The sequence below is a fragment of the Leuciscus leuciscus genome (assembly GCF_965113295.1).
Source record: "Leuciscus leuciscus genome assembly, chromosome: 3".
NCBI classification, from domain to species: Eukaryota; Metazoa; Chordata; class Actinopteri; order Cypriniformes; family Leuciscidae; genus Leuciscus; species Leuciscus leuciscus.
The window spans coordinates 18,789,598-18,811,158 of record NC_138727.1 but is presented as its reverse complement, the minus strand read 5'-3'; the positions used below and the strand labels follow the sequence as shown (position 1 = coordinate 18,811,158).

At 41.0% G+C, this 21,561-nt stretch overlaps 1 protein-coding gene and 1 long non-coding RNA gene across 2 annotated transcripts; both read right to left on the bottom strand.

Moving 5' to 3' along the window:
• Positions 1–11,342: 11,342 nt before the first annotated feature.
• Positions 11,343–18,007, bottom strand: LOC309494783 (uncharacterized protein; the record flags this gene model as incomplete). The annotated part of the gene is made up of 5 exons (XM_082164189.1): positions 11,343–12,395; positions 13,617–13,991; positions 14,249–14,290; positions 16,484–16,562; positions 17,945–18,007. 5 exons carry the CDS (start codon positions 18,005–18,007, stop codon positions 11,989–11,991), a joined length of 966 nt encoding a protein of 321 aa, XP_082020315.1. The 3' UTR covers positions 11,343–11,988.
• Positions 18,008–20,273: 2,266 nt separating this feature from the next.
• Positions 20,274–21,264, bottom strand: LOC309495314. Its single transcript, XR_014204614.1, has 2 exons — positions 21,011–21,264; positions 20,274–20,929 (listed from the first exon to the last, which is right to left on the bottom strand). It is a non-coding gene; the product is annotated as an uncharacterized lncRNA (long non-coding RNA).
• Positions 21,265–21,561: the final 297 nt, after the last annotated feature.

The window sequence follows — 21,561 nt, the reverse complement described above, 5'->3', positions numbered from 1 at the left end:
GACTCTAATGTGTTATTGCAGGCAAGAAGCAGCTGGTAGATAGTATTCTCAGCTCGAGTTATATAGGCTACCGACTCGTATACCTTCTTCAAGAAAGTGTCAGTGCGTCCACATTGTGCACTCGGGCAGCGTACATTGCCTCTTAGAGCCTCATCTGGTGATACCACCAAAGCTGCAACCGGCTGTTCAATTTCAGGCGCCCGTCCTACCCCGATGGAGTCAGCCTGCGCCATTGCTGCAAGAGTGCGGGCTGTCTTTGACCTCCTCCTAGGCACATTGGGACTGGTAAGTGCACTGGAGAATTCTGTCACAAAATCCTTGCACGGTGGCATTGTGAACACATTACTATCAGCAGCTTGTCTGAAGAACACATTGGTTTGAATGGGTTGGACAGGTGATTTGTCAAGACCCAAACGAGCCACCGCCATCTGCAGAACAGATAACACATCGTCTGGAGCAGATGGGCCTGCGCCCGATGAATGTACAGACCCACCGCTTGAACCACCTGTAGCATATAGGTTAGAAAAGACATCGTTTGGGAGGGTGGGTTGCAATGTTCCCTCTAATTTTTTTCAGCACTGAGCAAATTTTTTTTTTTCTGAGCGCACATTTCAGTACTGTGAGCAATTCGCAACCACACGACCTGCCGAAAATGACCACGAGCCTGAGTTAGCCATAGGGGATTCACGTTTTGAAATTAAATTTTGGTATGTTTTAGCTTACCTCAAGGGCATCCAAGATGTAGGTGTCTTTTTTTCCGCAGTAGTTTCAATTAGACAAGGCGACATCTAGTGTATCTATGCGCGCCTTCAGATCACTTGGACGTGGCTGTGTATAAGAGGTAAAAACGATATAAATACTGTTCGTTTTCTCACACAAACCGCTTGTTTCGTGTCTTAGGCCATCAATGTGTACTTACGATGGGGAATTGTTTAATTTGGACTTCTCTGTGCATACTCTTTGAGGTGGTGACCATAGACCTGCATTATATGACTGACAGACAAGAACGGTTTGACTTAAAAATATCAAAATTGAAACTACTGTGGAAAAAAAGACACCTACATCTTGGATGCCCTTGAGGTAAGCTAAAACATACCAAAAATTAATTTCAAAGTGAACTATCCCTTTAAGAGCTAGTGCACGGATCCTGTTTTCATTATACGGTCTCGTGCGATTTATGCTTATTTAAGACATAACCGACTGTGTTTAGACTAGAGGATACTCACCAAGACCGAAATTGACATAATTTTCGCATGTTTTTGATATAATCCACGAAAAATAACTTTTGTTACCCGCGAGCTGTTTGTGAGGCGGCTTTACTCTATGTATGTGTGCAGAGAGAAAAAAACATCTCTCAGACAGCGCGCAAGTAGGCTACCGAATAGTTTAAAATCGCGTGAATGTTTAAACTGGTAAGACTTAAAAAGACGTGCAAATGGTAAACTTTAGTTACTCATGATGCAATGCTGGCCCGATTATGCAAGTGAAAATTCCGTCTATCCCGACTTCCGAAACGCGAGAGTGTTATCGCCGCCTGCAGCGCGCTTAACGATTAGCTTGTGCTAGTGATGGGGACGAGACCGCCTATGCCGAGTCCAAGTCAAGACCGAGTCTTTGAAGGGTCGAGTCCGAGTCGAGACCGAGTCCGTTGGTTTTAAAATTCAGTCGAGTCCGAGTCAAGACCGAGTCTTTGAGGAAGCAAGTCCGAGTCGAGACCGAGTCTTTAGGAGTCGAGACCAAGACCATAAAAACATGTCAGTTTTCATATTCATGATTTAATATCACCCCAGTTAATAATCAACAGTTAGGCATACAGACTAAGCTAGATTGGGAATTGTTTAGAGGAGCAGTCTTAAAGTCTTAATATGGACTATGCTTTTACTATCATTAAAAAAATCCCTACCACTTGCATCATCTTCTGCCTATTTTTCTAAACTGCTTCAACAGTGCTGCTCTGTCATCAACATGTTAAGCCCACCCTGACTTTTTTAATCATAGTTAGGACATGCAGAGCAAATAAAATTTTCTAGTGGTATGTATTCTAGTGGACTAGTGATGGGGACGAGACCGCCTATGCCGAGTCCAAGTCAAGACCGAGTCTTTGAAGGGTCGAGTCCGAGTCAAGACCGAGTCTTTGAAGGAACAAGTCCGAGTCGAGTCCGAGAAAGCAGAAATCGGTCTCGAGACCGGACTCGAGTACTACATCACTACCTTGTGCAACCCATTTTGAGAGACGAGAGATAGAAGACGCAGCACCGCTGAATCACTCACATATATACTCTCATATATATATAACAGATAACGTTATAGGTTTGCGGTGAACGCAATGAATTTATGAATTTCTTAAATAAACAAACTTCAACAACATAAGGGCAGATCCTTTGAGTGCTGCTGATGACGCGATGAAGTGACGCTTGAGTGATCAAGTATTCCAATGTTTAAAAAAAAGTTACATTCGATTCCTCCGTCCTCGCGTCTTTTCCTTGCAGCCTTCCCTCGCATCCTACAGGGGGCGGAGCTGAGACGCGAGGAAAGGAAGCGAGGAAAGGAAACGAGGATGCACAAATAAGAAATGAGAAGCACCCCATATCCTCGCGTCTCGGTCTGCGTCATGACGTGACTTTGTTGTTATATTCTTCTCGATCTATCTAGCTGGCGCAGCGATTATCCACTAGTGCTCTGCACTGCCTCTGGCGGTCAGTAGGAATGAAACAAAACACCTTTTCTGTGTGTATTTGATATGACGAATGTATGGCTAGTTTTATCCAGAGCCGTTACGAATCTGGGTTTTATCAAATGAAATGCTCGTGATGTGACTTTCATACGTTTATATACTGTCTATGTTTATATACTGTCTATGCTTTCATAGCAGCTCTGCGATGAAGTTCGTCTCCTCATACAGTGAGACCAAGCGGCAACCTCCCCGTCTCTCTCTTGAGACCAACACGGAAGTGAGTTAAACTGCAATTCATTGACTGGCCGCTTGAGGCTGGCTGCACAAGTGAGTCAAATCTGTATCTCCCCCATGTTAAAATGACCAACTTTACAGCAGAAAAAAACGTGTTTACAGCCTGGTTCTTTATGTGGCTTTGGTCTATACTGCTAATTTTGCCCTTCATAACAACTGTGAGGGGGGTTATATTTTTTATAACTCATCCGTTTAGTTGATTAATATTTAAAGTTCTGCATAATTAAGGGTGTGGCCACTTGAGTGACAGGTAGATTGCCGCTGATGTCAATGCTAGCCGTTTGTCTGCTGTTACTAGCCGTCACTTTGTCTTCACCTCAGCATATGTTAGCTGCTGAACTTGCCATCTCTGCAGTGTTTGTGCTTTTTTTCGGGATTATTTCATACAATTTAATACACCCATTACTTCGCCCACGGTTTAGGATTCCGTCGTTGTCGTCGAGTATCGTTCGAGAGAACAACCAGCGCTGTATTTCAGTTGTTTTCCTCTGTGAACATGCACTAATGGATGTCTGACAATTTCGTTGCTTTTTGGAGTTTTCAGATTTAAAAACGTCAATAAAGGCTCGTTCGTTCTGCTCTCACGGAACAGATAGATTATAATATGCTTTTGTACCGTCAGGTGAAATCCTGCATGTCGGTGCTTTCTCCGTCCATGCAATAAATGCACATCCTTGAATGAGCGCGGATTTTCTAGCGCAACTTACTTGAATTTCATAGGCAATATATCTATGGTTTAACCCATTTGAGAGGCGGCCAAAATCAGAATTTAAAATGGACTGAATAAGCTCTACGAACTTGACGAGCGATGCCGCGCTGACGGACCATAGACTGTAAAAAAAGAGTGACTGACATGTATGCACATAAATCACTGTCACACACTCTCTCAGAGTAATATCAACAGAGGCGGATCTACGGGGTGGCAGCTGCCACCCCTGGGATACAGTCTTGCCACCCCTGTTGCCACCCCATTTATAAATCAGATAATATTTTTAAAGTATATTTTATGTTCATAGCCTACACGTTGAAGGCCAAGGAGACCCGCACCAAACTCCTCTCAAATAGAAATCGCCGATTTAGAATCCCCTCCCCCTCACAATGGTTTCACCCATCACCAGCACTGCAGCGACCCCCGCGAAATTTCACCAGTCAGTGCATTGCGATGGTATTATATGATGTTTTATAAACAAAGTTCGGGAGGAGCACGTTCAAATAATCAATCAATCAACTCGTCATCAAACAATTACCATGTCTACCCTATCAGCATGAGAGGAAGCATATATATATTCACTCTGTCAACTCACCTAACATTCCTTGACAGTTTTCAGCATCCCTCCACCACCCCAACTCCTCACTCTTGGCTTGTTCTTTCACAGCCAGGAATACGGGGGGAGTACTCTGGGTTCGGGCCGAAATACCGAGCCCGGAGCTCTCTCCTCGGACAGCACGCCAAATACGCATTTATTCTATCTGACTTATTTGTTAGTGTGAACTCGTGAAAATCATTTAATCGTGATATTACTTGCAAAACACCCCGATGTACATGCGAAAATGTCATCAAAACAAATAAAACTATCCGGACATAAATACAAAAGATGGAGTATTTGCATGCTGATGATGACTATATAGTGACGTTTAAAGCCCGACACGCTTCTGAAAAGATTGGTGTGTGTGTGTGTGTGTGTGTGCCTCCAGGTATATTGGGTCAGCATATCTTCAGAAGGCCACCTTCTAAAGCGTGGTATGTTCAAGTCATTTCGAAAAGATCGTAAATACGAGTGGGAAGCTCGGGATGTTTTTAAGCCTCGATGTTTACGAGTTGGGCGCGTGTCAGTGAAAAGAAATGTGGTGGAATAGAGTGGTGCAGAACCATAGAGATGAATGCAACTTGCATGTATTTTGAAGCCTAAATGCAGCAGCCTGGAGTAAAATACTAAATGCTATAACGAACTACACCACGGTCTCACGACTTCAATGTCACCACCACTAAGCTTCACACAACTCTTTTAGTTTTTGTCTAAAAAAAAACATTTTCCCATAAAGTTTAAGTTTTAATAGTTTATAAGAGCACAATTATAAGCATAACGAGAATGTAAAAGCGGACTGGGCATAGGCTACCTGTTCGCTGTGATGACGTTTAATCTGCTCGACTGCCTCTGTAGTTCCATTTAGCACTTGTTAGCAAGCCTTTTTCAAGACACATAACAGCTTTAAAAAATCACGAGTGGGGTACCACCAAACAAGTGTTTTTTGCAGTAACATTCTAGTTTGGTTCCCTAAATAGGTCCCTACAGGTCCTTGACACCAGTGGGGACGTTCTGGGAACATCACATTTCCAAATAAAACATGGTCCCCTAAACGTTCCGATAACGTCCTGAATGAGCCGTCGCATAGACTGTGCGAACTGTGCAACCGCACAGGGCCTCGCGCCACTAGGGGGCCTCGCAATCCTGCTGTTTTTTTTGTGGGTTTTTTACCACTTTTTAAAACATCTCGCTGCACGAATAACAATTCTACAAATAAATAAAACATCTCCAGTTAACTGTCAGAGCATTCATTTCGTTCGTTTTTTTTAAATAAGAGACGATCTAGCGCTGATACGTGTTTTTTATCAAGTGATCAAAGTGCTCCTTGCAGCTGCGATCAGTGGCGCGGATACAGTGTTTTCTCGTGTGGCTCGCGCACATGCCGCACTGTCTTCCTTTGGACGCGCGCTTTAATCCGTTGCGGATACTCTAACATAATGCACACAAATGTGTCCCTGCTTGATATACAACCACTGATGAACATAATCGGTTTTGATAAAGAAAATAATAAAAAAAAAACGTTATACGAAAAAAGAAAAAAAACATATATATATATACTTAACTATATATATATATATATATATATATATAGTGCGGATTCAAACCCAGAACCTCTGACACGCTTGGCGAAAGTTCTACCACTGGACCATTAAGATATACGTTAGTTAAGTAGGCGGATCTATTTATGTATTCGGACAAATTCTCGAGCTGACTTTATGTACAGGATTCGTTGCACAGTTGATTTTTTTCCGTCTGAAATAAATAGCAAAAAGTCATAGCTGAGACTATGTGCATGATTATGCTGTATTATTCTACTTGATAAAAACGTATTGCAGCGAGATTATGCGTGCAATAGAACTAGAACAGCTACGTCCGTGTGACTGTTATTCATGCGCAATTGAGCATCCACATCAAAGAGCAGGGCCTCGCATTTCAAGTTTGCACAGGGCCTCGCACCCCACCTGCGACGGCGCTGCCTACAATATCACATCAGCAAGAGTGCCGTTTTCCGTGCACAACTGCAAATGTGATATTTATTTTATATAACAGTTAAATTAACAATAAATGAACATTGTGAGTTATTGAACGAATCAATTTAATGATCAATGAACAATCACTTCTTTCCTGAATGAATCGTTTGAACAAATCGTTTGAATTAATGACTCCCTCGGCCTCAGCTCACTTATTAAGACAGTGACTTGCCGCCACCTACTGGCAGTTTTAGTTTCACATTCAAAGTACCCTTTAATTAGAACGTTAAAATGAGAAATTAGTTCATATTTAAATATTGAATAAAAAACAACAACAACAATCTCATAGCTTTATTTATGCAATTGTAAATGCAGTGTAAATATATTAATGCCAGATCTGATGCCGCTTCTGTGTCACCTCTGCACTGCAAAGATGGATTTTGATTTAATGATTTAATTTGACTGTTAACAGTGGTATTATGTTATTATTCTAATCAAATTTAATTTGAATGTTAGAATTTGACATAAAAGGTGATGCATACATCTACAAATGTCCATATATAGGTGAAAATGCCCCTGGAAATAAATTTAAGATGGCAAATATTACCCCTTAATAAAAAATAATAATTTCTGTCAGTGTTGTGAACTGACCACTGCATAGAATATAAAAAATATGAATATCTTCTTCAGTCAGCTGTCAACAACAGGCCTAGAACCAGCCATTGCACCCAGCACAAAAACACAATCAGTAAAATATTATCTAATGATTATCAACAAAACGTTGAAAATATCGAGACATATTTTGTCAATATTGCACACCCCTAATGCACGGTATTAATTTTGATTTCTTCGTGTCTTAAAAAGGTCTTAAAAAGCCTTAAATCTGACTTTACAAAGTGTGCAGAAACCCTGTTTAGATACATCAGTTTGTTCAAGAAGCCTACACATGGGTCTGTTCATTTATACAACAGTTTGTTCAAGTATAGGCTACATTAGTTTCCTCGAGTAGGCTACGCAATGGTTTCCTCAAGTACATATTGGTTTGTTCAAGTATATATTTGTTTGTTCTACTAAATATTCGTTTAGACACATCGGTTTGCTCAAGTATTTATTGGTTTGTTCGAGTATATATATATTTTTCTTTTCCAAGTATACATTCACATTGTTTTGTTCAAGTATATTGGTTTCTTAAGTAGGCTATTGGTGTCTTCAAGTATTGGTTTGATCATTGGTTTGTTTAGTTATTGTCATGATAGGTTGCAGGAAGACACACAACGATGAAGAATCAGATTCAAAGCAGCCTTTAATGGTATCCACAGGTAACTTAACACAAAGGCAGGCAAGGAAACACAACCGTAGTGTTAACGAGACCGGACAATTCACAAATGAAACACAAGGCCTTAAATACAAGGAACAAACAAAGGGAACTAATTAGGACACAGAACAGAATGAACAGAATGACTAATCAAATACTAACCATAGAAACTAATAACGAACTCAGGCAGGAAGGAAAACAGCAATGAGATAAACCAAACTCAAGCAGAGCATAACTGTGACAGTATGCCCCCTCCCGGTGTTGAAGGGCAGCACTAGCATAATCTAGCATAATAACTGACTGGGTTTTTTTTTTTTTTTTAACAACCATGGAGAGGGCTGTCATGAACCAAATTTTTCTATTCTTTGAAAGAATTTATTTAAAGGGATCATGTCACACTTTTTATAATCCAACTAAGATCCACTTATAATGTTTGTCAAGATTTTTATCGAGCTGAATGATGACAGCACTGTTTTCTGCAGAGCTGCTTTACAGAGCTGCTTGTTACCTGGTTACCTATTAAGTTCTGTATCAATTACAAAGTATTACTACTGACCTATAAAGCCCTGATAGTTTAGCTCCTGGGTATTTAACGGAACTTCTATCGCCCTACAATCCATCGCGCTGTTTAAGATCACTAAATTCGAGGCTTCTGGTCATTCCTAGGATATCTAAGACCACTAAAGGAGGGAGGGCGTTTTCACATTTAGCTCCTAAACTCTGGAATGGCCTTCCTGATATTGTTCGAGGCTCAGACTCGCTGTCCCAGTTTAAAACTAGATTAAAGACGCATCTCTTTAGCTAAGCATTCACATAATACTTACCTTTTATACTACAGTTGAATCAGATCGAATGCATTAATATTATGAACAGCAGCCATGCTAATTATTTCCCATCTACTTTTCTGTTGTTATCTCGGGACGCTAGTCCCGAGGTAAATAGAGTTCGTCAGCTCCAGTTTGTATCCAGCCTCTCATGGAAACTTCAGATGCCCCAACGCCCGTGAAGAGACGACGCGACGCCCGAGAAAGAGACGACGCGACGCCTGTGAAGAGACGACTCGACGCCTGTGAAGAGACGACTCGACGCTGGCGATATGTTATGCCCTAAATGAATACATGATTAACTAACTGGATTTTTCGATGTACATTTCTGAAATGCACTTTCTGTAAAGCTGCTTTGAAACAATATGTATTGTGAAAAGCACTATACAAATTAATTTGAATTGAATTGAAATCATTTGAAAATAAATTCATCATCTTTTACTGGACTCTAATTTAGATGTTCTTTGTTTATCTGAGTCATGGCTTCATGTATACTCCCCGTCAGCAGCATTAGAAGTGCCTGCTTTTAAACTGCATAAGAAAAATAGAGTTGGTTCTAAGGGGGGTGGAGTTATGATGAAAACTGGTATCCAGTGTAATGAAATCGCTTGGTCAAATTGTATGGATTTGGAATGTATTGGCCTGAATCTTATTCTATCACCACAAATGTCCTTTGTATTAATTGTAATTTATAGTCCTCCCTCTTCAAATAGTAGTTTTTATGAAAATTTTAAACAATTACTAAAACAGTGTGATTGATTAATGAAATATGATTCTTATGGCATCCCAAAACATAAACTAGATGACTTCAGAAGTGAAGACTAAGACAGACTAATATTCTCCAAAGTATTAGAGCACACTAAAGATTTTAGTTGCAAATTTAGTCATAAAAATAAAAAACATACTGTCCCCTGGATAAATAGATATTTTAAAACTGATGAAAGAACGGATCTTGCTTTAAAAACTAATAAATCAAAGTTAAGTCATGATAGCCAACATTTTATGTTAAGGAACAAGGTGGTAAAGACATTCAGAAATGCTAAGGCATAGGGATAATTGAACCGGCAAGAGTTCATTCCAAAATAATCTGGAACTAGTTGAATAAATGAAAAGGAGATTAAAAAGAAAGATAGTTCTGTCTGTAGTTCACATCTTTCACATGGATACATATGTTGTTTTTTTAAGTTTTAAGTTATTTTACTTACTAAGCACTGTCAACATTAGTATCTTAATATTCAGATTTTAGTCATTCTTCTTTGTAATAATTGCTCTTAGTTATTTGCTTTCTCCTGTCGCTATTTTTCTTACCTCTTATGTAGCACTATATATGTTTAGACTGATTTTCGCATGGAATCATGTACTTGTTTTTTTTGTTTTTTTTTAGAATGTGATTTTTTTCTCTCTCTCTTTTGTGTGTGTGTGTATTAATATAAGATCCTTTGTTTATTAATGTGCACTGTCCCTATGAACAAATAAACATGAGAGACTGCAAGACAGGAAAGAAGTCATCACAGCCATATTTGCTTTGTTTTAAAAGCAATGTTTGTATAGTAGTATGATTTTACACAGCAAAATATGTAGATGTATAGATATAGTAAAGCATGCTGTAAAGCAGCATCTCTCATGTTTATTTGTTCATAGGGACAGTGCACATTAATAAACAAAGGATCTTATATTAATACACACACACACAAAAGAGAGAGAGAAAAAAATCACATTCTAAAAAAAAACAAAAAAAACAAGTACATGATTCCATGCGAAAATCAGTCTAAACATATATAGTGCTACATAAGAGGTAAGAAAAATAGCGACAGGAGAAAGCAAATAACTAAGAGCAATTATTACAAAGAAGAATGACTAAAATCTGAATATTAAGATACTAATGTTGACAGTGCTTAGTAAGTAAAATAACTTAAAACTTAAAAAAAAAACATATGTATCCATGTGAAAGATGTGAACTACAGACAGAACTATCTTTCTTTTTAATCTCCTTTTCATTTATTCAACTAGTTCCAGATTATTTTGGAATGAACTCTTGCCGGTTCAATTATCCCTATGCCTTAGCATTTCTGAATGTCTTTACCACCTTGTTCCTTAACATAAAATGTTGGCTATCATGACTTAACTTTGATTTATTAGTTTTTAAAGCAAGATCCGTTCTTTCATCAGTTTTAAAATATCTATTTATCCAGGGGACAGTATGTTTTTTATTTTTATGACTAAATTTGCAACTAAAATCTTTAGTGTGCTCTAATACTTTGGAGAATATTAGTCTGTCTTAGTCTTCACTTCTGAAGTCATCTAGTTTATGTTTTGGGATGCCATAAGAATCATGTTTCATTAATCAATCACACTGTTTTAGTAATTGTTTAAAATTTTCATAAAAACTACTATTTGAAGAGGGAGGACTATAAATTACAATTAATACAAAGGACATTTGTGGTGATAGAATAAGATTCAGGCCAATACATTCCAAATCCATACAATTTGACCAAGCGATTTCATTACACTGGATACCAGTTTTCATCATAACTCCACCCCCCTTAGAGCCAACTCTATTTTTCTTATGCAGTTTAAAAGCAGGCACTTCTAATGCTGCTGACGGGGAGTATACATGAAGCCATGACTCAGATAAACAAAGAACATCTAAATTAGAGTCCAGTAAAAGATGATGAATTTATTTTCAAATGATTTCAATTCAATTCAAATTAATTTGTATAGTGCTTTTCACAATACATATTGTTTCAAAGCAGCTTTACAGAAAGTGCATTTCAGAAATGTACATCGAAAAATCCAGTTAGTTAATCATGTATTCATTTAGGGCATAACATATCGCCAGCGTCGAGTCGTCTCTTCACAGGCGTCGAGTCGTCTCTTCACAGGCGTCGCGTCGTCTCTTTCTCGGGCGTCGCGTCGTCTCTTCACGGGCATTGGGGCATCTGAAGTTTCCATGAGAGGCTGGATACAAACTGGAGCTGACGAACTCTATTTACCTCGGGACTAGCGTCCCGAGATAACAACAGAAAAGTAGATGGGAAATAATTAGCATGGCTGCTGTTCATAATATTAATGCATTCGATCTGATTCAACTGTAGTATAAAAGGTAAGTATTATGTGAATGCTTAGCTAAAGAGATGCGTCTTTAATCTAGTTTTAAACTGGGACAGCGAGTCTGAGCCTCGAACAATATCAGGAAGGCCATTCCAGAGTTTAGGAGCTAAATGTGAAAACGCCCTCCCTCCTTTAGTGGTCTTAGATATCCTAGGAATGACCAGAAGCCTCGAATTTAGTGATCTTAAACAGCGCGATGGATTGTAGGGCGATAGAAGTTCCGTTAAATACCCAGGAGCTAAACTATTAAGGGCTTTATAGGTCAGTAGTAATACTTTGTAATTGATACAGAACTTAATAGGTAACCAGTGTAGAGATGATAGAATTGGTGTTATATGATCATATTTTCTTGACCTAGTAAGAACTCTAGCAGCAGCATTTTGGACTAACTGTTAATAAAGCATTACAGTAATCTAGTCTCGAGGTCATGAATGCATGAACTAACTTTTCTGCATCAGAAACAGATAGCATGTTACGTAGCTTAGCAATGTTTCTAAGGTGGAAAAAGGCTGTTCTTGTAACATATGAAATATGATTTTCGAAAGACAAGTTGCGGTCTAGTATAACACCCAGGTAATTTACTGTAGTGGATAAAGTAAGGAACTTGACCTGGCAGCGGAGGGCACATCATCTCTTGGTCGCTGTCGGAGCTCCACTCGACGCTGTACATCCCTCTGCTGCTGAGGCTCAACTCTCCACACGACCGCCTGGACGGACATCCATCATCTGGGCTCTGCTGGCTGCCGATCTGCCTCTTCCTCTTCCCGTAAGCCTGACCTGTGAACACAGAGAAAGAAAACTCAGAAGACAGAGGAGCTAAATCATCAGAACTGAGACTCCAAACCTCCAGACCATCCGTCTGAGTGGAAGCAGCTCCTCTGGATCTGGAGCGGCCTGAGGCTGGAATATTTCAGACATCACATAGTTAGTTATGTTTTGATAATAATCAATGATCAATGTCAGTGGTCAATTACAAATTGTTACAATAGTTACTCATAATCGAATTCATAATCGCGTCGCTATATCAACTAAAATTCGAATCATCATCGCACGCACATCTGAAGTCGGCATCAATTAATCTACTTGTTCTTGCAAAACACCCCGATGTACATGCGAAAATGTCATCATTCAAAACAAATAAAACTATCCGGACATAAATACAAAAGATGGAGTATTTGCATGCTGATGATGACTATAGTGACGGTTAAAGCCCGACACGCGCGCTGTGACTCAGAAAGAAACAAAGAACATCTAAATTAGAGTCCAGTAAAAGATGATACATTTATTTTCAAATGATCACCCAAGAGACCCTTTGGCTTACCTTTAGGGTCCCAAATTGTTCATGATTTATTCCCTGTCCGAAAGATCCCCCATGTTGAGTGACTCTGAGTCTGAGCTAAAGAACTCCACCAAGGTCAGCAACTCGACGGCTGGGTGATCTGGCTCAGGCTCTGGGTCCAGATCTGCTGGAGGGACGAAAGGCTCCACAACATCCACAGCACTACTGTGACAACAGCAGCCGAAGTGTTGTTTCATAGCCTTCCACACGCTCATGAGGAAAGAACCAATTCCTTTCCTCTTCCGACGTTCTGTAGGTTTTTCTGAAATCACACAATTGAAAAGACATCTATTAGAAACATCTCTGACCTCAAATTAAACAGTGACACAATGACACTTATATTTACTGTTCAATTATTATCTGTAATGTTACAAATCAAGTAATGCAAATATATTATACGACGGCCCTGCTTCTGCTTAATGCCTGCATAAATGTCCCAAAGTCTTATTTCACAATATTAAGCATTGACATCCAGTTTTTTTCAATGTTTTAAACATGTTTTTTCTCGGTTATACAAATGTTCAGGGAACATTCTGTTTTATAATTTTGCAAACATTATGGGATGGTTACTTTTGAATGTTCTGTCAATGTTCTGAAAAATATGTTAGACAAACGTCCGACTAAAATATTTTGGAAATAATTTCAGAAAGAAAATTTCAGCTAAATTTTGCTGAGCAACGGTAAATATGACTAGACCTTAACCTGTTAAAAGCTTGAAGCAGTCTTATGCACGAAATCTGTATCCGTACACTTTACACCCCCCAGCCTTATTTCAATCTCACCTGTTGAGTTCTTGTTCGCAGGAGAAGCCTCCACGGCACCCTGAGCTGTTAGGCGAGTCGAGGTCACTGTTGGCTCCACAGGAACTTGACCTGGCAGCGGAGGGCACATCATCTCTTGGTCGCTGTCGGAGCTCCACTCGACGCTGTACATCCCTCTGCTGCTGAGGCTCAACTCTCCACACGACCGCCTGGACGGACATCCATCATCTGGGCTCTGCTGGCTGCCGCTCTGCCTCTTCCCGTAAGCCTGACCTGTGAACACAGAGACAGAAAACTCAGAAGGCAGAGGAGCAAAATCACCAGAACTGAGACTCAAAACCTCCAGATCATCTGTCTGAGTGGAAGCAGCTCCTCCGGATCTGGAGCGGCCTGAGGCTGCAATATTTCAGACATCACATAGTTAGTTGTGTTTTGATAATAATCAATGATCAATGTCAGTGGTCAATTACAAATTGTTACTCAAATTGAAAGGTTTATTTCACATGCAAGGAATCCAATACATGTGATCACTTAGCTGGGAAAATTGGCGGATCAAATGGGTTAACGTTACCTCGCACAAGTTTCTGCACATTAATTTAGTCCATCATCATACCATAACAAACCATAAACAAATGAAAAACTAGAGCACTCACCTCCTCTTTCACCCATGTGAGCCATCAACGTCCTCCTCCAACCTGCAATAGAAACAATACAAAATACAATACAAAAACAATAATACGATACAACCCTCCTCTGAAATACTACCAAAAAAAGTCAAATAATAAATAAATAAAACAAAAATAATCAAATTAAACACAAAATTAAATAAAACTACAAACTCCTAGTTTAACTCCCAAATAATAACAATTAGATAAAAGCGTCCTCAGAAATAATATGAATATGAAAAAAAGGAAAATATATATCCTCCGATCTGCTCCTAGAATATAATAGGTTTTCTCTCAGGAATTCTCCGAATAGCTTCAAAATCGCAAGATCTGCACAGAAAATACTCGGCAAAAGTCAATCTGAATTCGCCTCGTCTCTCAAGCAACAGACAGCGATGTTTGAGTGTATATTTTTGATTTTGAAGTCAGAATTAATATCATATCACGCGTCGCTAATAGCAACTAAAATTCGAATCATCATCGCACGCACATCTGAAGTCGGCATCAACTAATCTACTACGCAACCAATCGCAGCGTTCGGGAGGAATCACATGACCTCCAGTCAGCTGATCATCAAATCCTGCGTCCTGTAGCCCGGGTCATAGCGATGGTATTATAATCATTTAATCGCGATATTACTTGCAAAACACCCCGATGTACATGCGAAAATGTCATCAAAACAAATAAAACTATCCGGACATAAATACAAAAGATGGAGTATTTGCATGCTGATGATGACTATATAGTGACGTTTAAAGCCCGACACGCTTCTGAAAGGCTTGTTGTGTGTGAGAGAACGTTGTGTGTGTGTGTGTGTGTGTGTGTCTTGCGGTCTCACCTTATACACAGTGCCCACCCCATCCAAACACTCTACTACCTCATACACCTTCGCGCCCCACACATCCTGAATCTTATGCCGGCCTGGGAAATGATTCTTACAAAGAACCCGAGTACCAACTGGCAAAAGAGGCACAGATTCTGGATGGTGACGTGCTCGCTGGGCTGCTGCCACCCCCAGCTGCTGCCTAGCCTTAACGTACACAGAGGCCAAATGGTCCCGATGACTCGCCACCCAGTCTTGGACAGTCACTGGTGTACTCCCGTCCTCTATCCCTAAAAGGGCATCCACGGGAAGCTTTGGCTTCTGGCCAAACATAAGCTCGTAGGGAGAGTAGCCGGTGGATTGATGGGCGCAGGTATTGTAGGCAAAAAGTAACTGTGGTAAAGACTGAGGCCATACCCTTTTCTTTTCAATGGGCAAAGTGCGCAATAGATCATGCAAAGTGCGATTAAACCTTTCGCACTGCCCATTTCCCTCAGGATGATATGCTGTAGTCCTACTCTTGTGGACCCCGTATAGATGACACAGTCGCTTAAGCAATTCTCCCTCAAAATTCCGCCCCTGATCTGAATGAATGCGTTTTGGCACCCCATAAACATAGAACCACCTCTCAGTCAGGATACGGACCACAGTACTTGCCTTTTGGTCTCGAGTTGGATAAGCTTGGGTAAACTTAGAAAACACGTCAGTAACTACGAGCACATTCTCACATCCATTACTTGCCCGCTCCAAGAGTGTAAAGTCAATCGCGAGAATTTCCAAAGGCTTTGAAGCCATCAAATGTCCCATAGTTGTCCGAACTTTAGGGCGTAAAGCCTTAGCGACCACACAGCGCTCACATTTGATACACCATTGCTCAACATCGTGACGCAGATTGGGCCAGAAACATCTCTCTCTCACCAGAGTGGTTGTCCTCTCTATACCTTGATGCCCGTGATGGTCATGAAGGCCCTCCAACACTTCCTTCCGTAAAACCCCAGGCAACAACACCTGAAGCACTCTAACCTTTCCTGGAGCCAAAAAAACTTCCCTATACAAAACTCCATCTACCTGTCGAACACGTTTCCACTGGCGAACAAGCTCCATTACTTCCCTAGACTCCCTAGCTCTTTCATAACGAGTAGGGACCACTCCTCTTCGCCAATATTTCAAAAATGCAGAAATATGCATGTCTGCCGCCTGAAGAGCTTGCATATCTGCCTTCTCACGAGAGGGCAGAACTGCTATTTCTGAGGCTAAAGTACAGTCCAAAGCAGAGCTTAAACACTGAACTAATGAAAGCTCGTGGGGTACGGTTATACCAGAAGCAATTTCCCTGACCCTTTCAGAAGCTGGATTCACAGGCAGGCGGGAGAGTGCATCCGCATTGCGATTGGCTGTACCAGGACGATATTTCAGCTCAAAATCAAACAACGCCAACTGTGAGGCCCACCGCTGCTCTACGGCAGCCAACTTGGCAGTCTGCAGATAACTCAAGGATTGTTATCTGTAAACACCACGAACTTGACACCCAGCAAGTATTCCCGAAACTTCTCGGAGACGGCCCACTTAAGGGCCAAGAGCTCCAATTTCATTGAACTGTAGTTTAACATATTTCTTTCTGCAGGGCGCAGACCCCGACTGGCGTAAGCGATAGGCCTCCGCTGCCCCTCCTGTTCTTGAGACAATACGGCACCAAGGCCGACCTGGCTAGCGTCTATCTCTAACACAAATGGCTTAGTGAAATCAGCATAGCCTAAAACTGGGGCCTCTACCAGCGACTTCTTCAAAGCCACAAAGGCATTCTCCACAACTTCGGTCCACCGTCCTTCCAGCAGAGTATTAGTACCTGAACCCCGCTTCTTTCCCTTACCTTGGAGCTCCCCTACTAATCGGTGTAGAGGTGCTGCTAATTGAGCAAAACCCTCTACAAACCTTCTGTAGTATGATGCAAAACCCAAAAAGGAGCGTAACTCCAAAAGATTACTGGGCCGCTTCCAGTTGGCTACAGCGCTGATCTTCTCTGGGTCAGTAGACACTCCCTGGGAGGAAATTATGTGGCCAAGGTACCTAACCCTTTTTTGGAAAAAATGGCATTTCTGGAACTTCAATTTTAGATTATTTTGTTGAAGACGTCCCAAAACCATCTCCAACCGCTGAAGATGTTGTTCAAAGGAACCAGAAAAGATGACGATGTCATCCAAATATAGCAAAAGTGACTGGAACCGTTGATCACCAAAAATCCTCTCCATAAGCCTCTGGAAAGTACTGGGTGCATTGCACAAACCAAAAGGCATTCGATTGTATTCAAAAAGCCCAAATGGAGTGCAGAAAGCGGTCTTCTCCTTATCCCGTTCAATCACTGGAACTTGGTTGTACCCACTCGCCAAGTCAAGAGTAGAAAACCACTTAGAACCTGTTAGCGCATCAAGCGATTCCTCAATCCTTGGAAGTGGGTAAGCATCTTTCCGTGTTTTTGCATTGAGTTGGCGGTAATCAACACAAAGACGGATACTCCCATCTTTTTTTTGCACAATCACAATAGGTGATGAGTAGGGGCTACAACTAGGCCGAACTACACCCTGTTCAAGCAGCTCACTAATATGAGTTTTAACTTGCTCATACTGAGAGGGAGGCAACCGACGATACCGCTGCCGAACAGGAGCATTGTCTAGCACTGGAATCTCATGTTGAACTAGGTGAGTACACCCCAAGTCACCCTCTTTTTTACTAAACACGGAACTAAAACGGGTCAAAAGGCATTTAGCCTGCTGAGACTGAGCAGTGGATAACGAAGGCCATGACGCCTCATTAAAATCCAAGGATAACCCGCTACCTGCCTCCATGACCTGATTACAACTCACCATGTCCTGACTATTCACACTCTCCTCCAACTCCGGTTCCAGAACTGACTGCAGATTGACCATATACAGCTGGCCTAAAAGAGTTTTTGGCCTAAGCCATTGGTCCTTCTCTCCCAAATTTACTACAGGAACATGAACTACACCCTGCTCTACTGGTAATAAACTCTTTGAGATAAGGATATTCGCAGGTAGTGCCCCTTCCTCACCTATTGGGGGCTCCAAGAATACAGAAGTAATAACACGTGCCATACCTTGACAACCATTTATAGGAACCCATTGAAGGGAACCCGCTGGCACTCGTATAGCCGGTCCTGCCCTTACAACTGCCTTCCCCAAGAACCCAGACTCAGCAGTCAGAGCTAAACTTTGGCACTCCAAAAGGGCCTGCTTCCACTCCTTCCCTGCTTGCTTAACCGTGAGGGAGGAAAATAAACGCTCTTCATATTGACAGAAAAGCTCTTGATAGCAACAGTTCAAAACATTCATGCCCAAGAGACCTGGGACTGCAAGCTTTTGTTGCCGTATAAGAGGATCTAGTGGATCTCTCATAATTAGTATCCCCATTTTAGGTAGAATTTTACCCAAAACCTCGACTTCCAGCTCCAAGTAGCCGCAATAGGGAATGTCCAGCCCATTAGCAGCCTTCAACCGTAACCAGCTACAAGGTTTCAAACATTCCCTGATATGCAGTGGAAATGCAGACTCAAAGAAGCTCTCTGTGACCATTGACACCAGAGATCCAGTGTCCAGTAAGCAGGGAGTTTTCACACCCCCAAAACAAACTTCCACTATAGGGCACTGCCCAATAAGTTGGACCACATCTTCCTCAAATACCCCTTTAGAGCCAAAAGGACCCCCCTCTGGTGCCAAGCTCCCAACACCAGAGGGTGCTAGTTTCCCGGCTGCACTGGGGTTTCCTGTACAACCGTTTGATCTCGCACCTGAGATGACTGTCCCTGGCCAATTCCTATCCCCTCTCTCACACTCACGTGCATGCCTGCTAAGTCAGATCTGCAAAACCTTGCAATATGACCAGCTTTATTGCAACGCATGCAGATCGGCTTACCATCGGCTTGGAAACGGGCAGAACCCAGCCGGGAGCCAACAGCACCCCCTACAGGATTTGATGGATTTATACTCAAGTGCTTCAAAATAGCATCCAGCTGCGCCTGTTGTTTACGGAGACAATCTTTAAGCTCGCCCAATTCATTAGTGGATTCGGAGGAAAATCGATTTGACCTATACGTCTCCACCACCTGAACGTCTGCAGCGCAAGAATGAGCTCGAGATCTTACACTAGGGGTGTCTCCCTCGTCTGCCCACCGTATAGCCTCAGCACGAACCTCCAGAAATGACATCTCAGCATTTAACCGCACCTGTCGTTTCAGCTCCCTACGAAGGGTATTATCACGCATATGTTCAATAAACTGATCACGTAATGTGTGGTCTGGGTTACAAATACCTGTCAAGTTCTTACGTTTCATTGCCTCCATTAGAGCCATGAGAGCGTGCGAGTATTCCTGGAGCGACTCTCCCTCCAGCTGGCGGCGTTGAAAAAACTGCTTCTGCAAACCAACCAAAGACTGAGAACAACCATACATATCAAGCAAGATTGTAAAGATTTTTTCAGGATCATCCCTATCACTAGAAGGGTGAAACTTTACTTCAGCCTTAGCTTCTCCATCTAAAAGATCATAGACGAACAAAGCTTTCTCGGCCACAGGGACTGGACGAACTATCAAAGACCGACGTACTTCTTCAACCCAATCTTCCACCGTCAATAAATCAATAGACCTCCTCCCAGAAAACCTGGGACACTTTCTTTCACGTGGAACACAAACATAACGTTCAGATACCGGAATGTTAGCAGATGGACGGGCACCAACATCACGTCTAAGACTAGCAGATTGAGCCTCATCAACAACCTCCACGGGCCTCCTTACGAGTTCTTGTCGAAGTTGCTGGTTATCTGTCTGCAATTGTTGTACCAATTCAGTCAAGACTTTAAGTTGTTCCTCCATAGTGATCTGTAACATACACGCAAAAGCAACCCAGAAAACAACTGACGATGGATGAGGATCACTGCTTTTGCAACCACCGTTTCTTTCCCCACCCCACAAAATACACACTTTAAAACAACACAACCATTTGCACTCAGGCTTCTTTAATATATAATCCTGCCGACTACGCCAAGTGTGACCTTGACCAAATAGCTGTTAGAAATTTCAACCAAATCGACTACGCCACCCCCACTTATGGGATGGGGGACCCTAACAATGATGACTTTAACACAGGCAGTTCAAATGAATGAACCAGAAGTCAGAGTGCAAAAAGTTGATACTTTATTAAAATGACAGATACAATCCTTCACAGATATGGTGGTTGAAATAACCTGATTGGTAGCACTGTTGTTCAGAAAATGTTTCACAAACTTACGAGAATAAAACAAACCAAAACCTCAAAAGAACCAAAAACAGATACCACAACAACCCCACTCAATTTAAGAAAACATCAAACAAAGAAAACTAAATAAATGAAAACAATGCACCAAACAATCAGAATTAAATTACTTAAGAAAAATGATAAATTAAAGAAAACAAATGATGAATCTAACCTTTGAATTAATTAAGCTGGAAAATTATAATGCAAATTAAATTATATAACAGAAGACAATGAGAGATATGGCACTCAAAATAAACAAATCAAACTGAAATCACAAACTGGAAACACACCACATGGGAGGAAACAAAAATCAAAACCCAATAAAAATCAAAACCAATCAAACCATATATCAAACACACAAACCAGTAAAACCTCCCATACAGTGGTACACCAGTAAATAAGACAGAAAGATTTCAAAAAAATGAATACCATAAAAACGCTACAACGATGACATGATTATCCAATTAACGAAAGAAAACAAAATAAATCAAAATTTCAGTGGGAAAAGAAACGATGACCACCGCCCAAAGAAGGTTTTGAAACCTGTAATTAAAACCAATTCACATTTTATTACACATAAAAATCAACATATTCTACCTTAAAACAAACGTGTAAAATACTCACGTAGGCCTACTCAATACACTATAGTTCACTTGGTTGGCTGAGACATAAGAGTCTCAATGAGAGGCAAGAGTGAGTTGTAACGCAGTCTATTCCTTACAAACGTCCGTCAATGCTGGCACTCGTAACTCAGCCGAGTATAGACACCAATGATCCTAAAAATACACATTCTAGGTCTTTAGCACCACCCTTTACATAAATCATTAATAAACTTAACCATGCACTCACGTCGAGCGTTCTCAGATCAACAAGTCATCGGCACAGGAATGATCCTGAAAAAATACATTCACAGGTAGCCACAATGCTTAAGGGAACGTCTGCCAATTCCACCAAATGCGGTAAACGTAGTCTATAATTTGTATTATTTAAAATTACTTTTAACATTTAAAAACAGACGTTTTCAAATTCCAAAGCTTGTAGAAGGTTCCTAATGGCAATACTGACTTAGGCTACAGCTTTCCTGGTAGCCTTGAGTGAATTAACTTGTCTAAGAAAATGATTCATAAAACGTATAAATATCTGTTAGCCTATGTTTACTTTAGTCACTGACACAG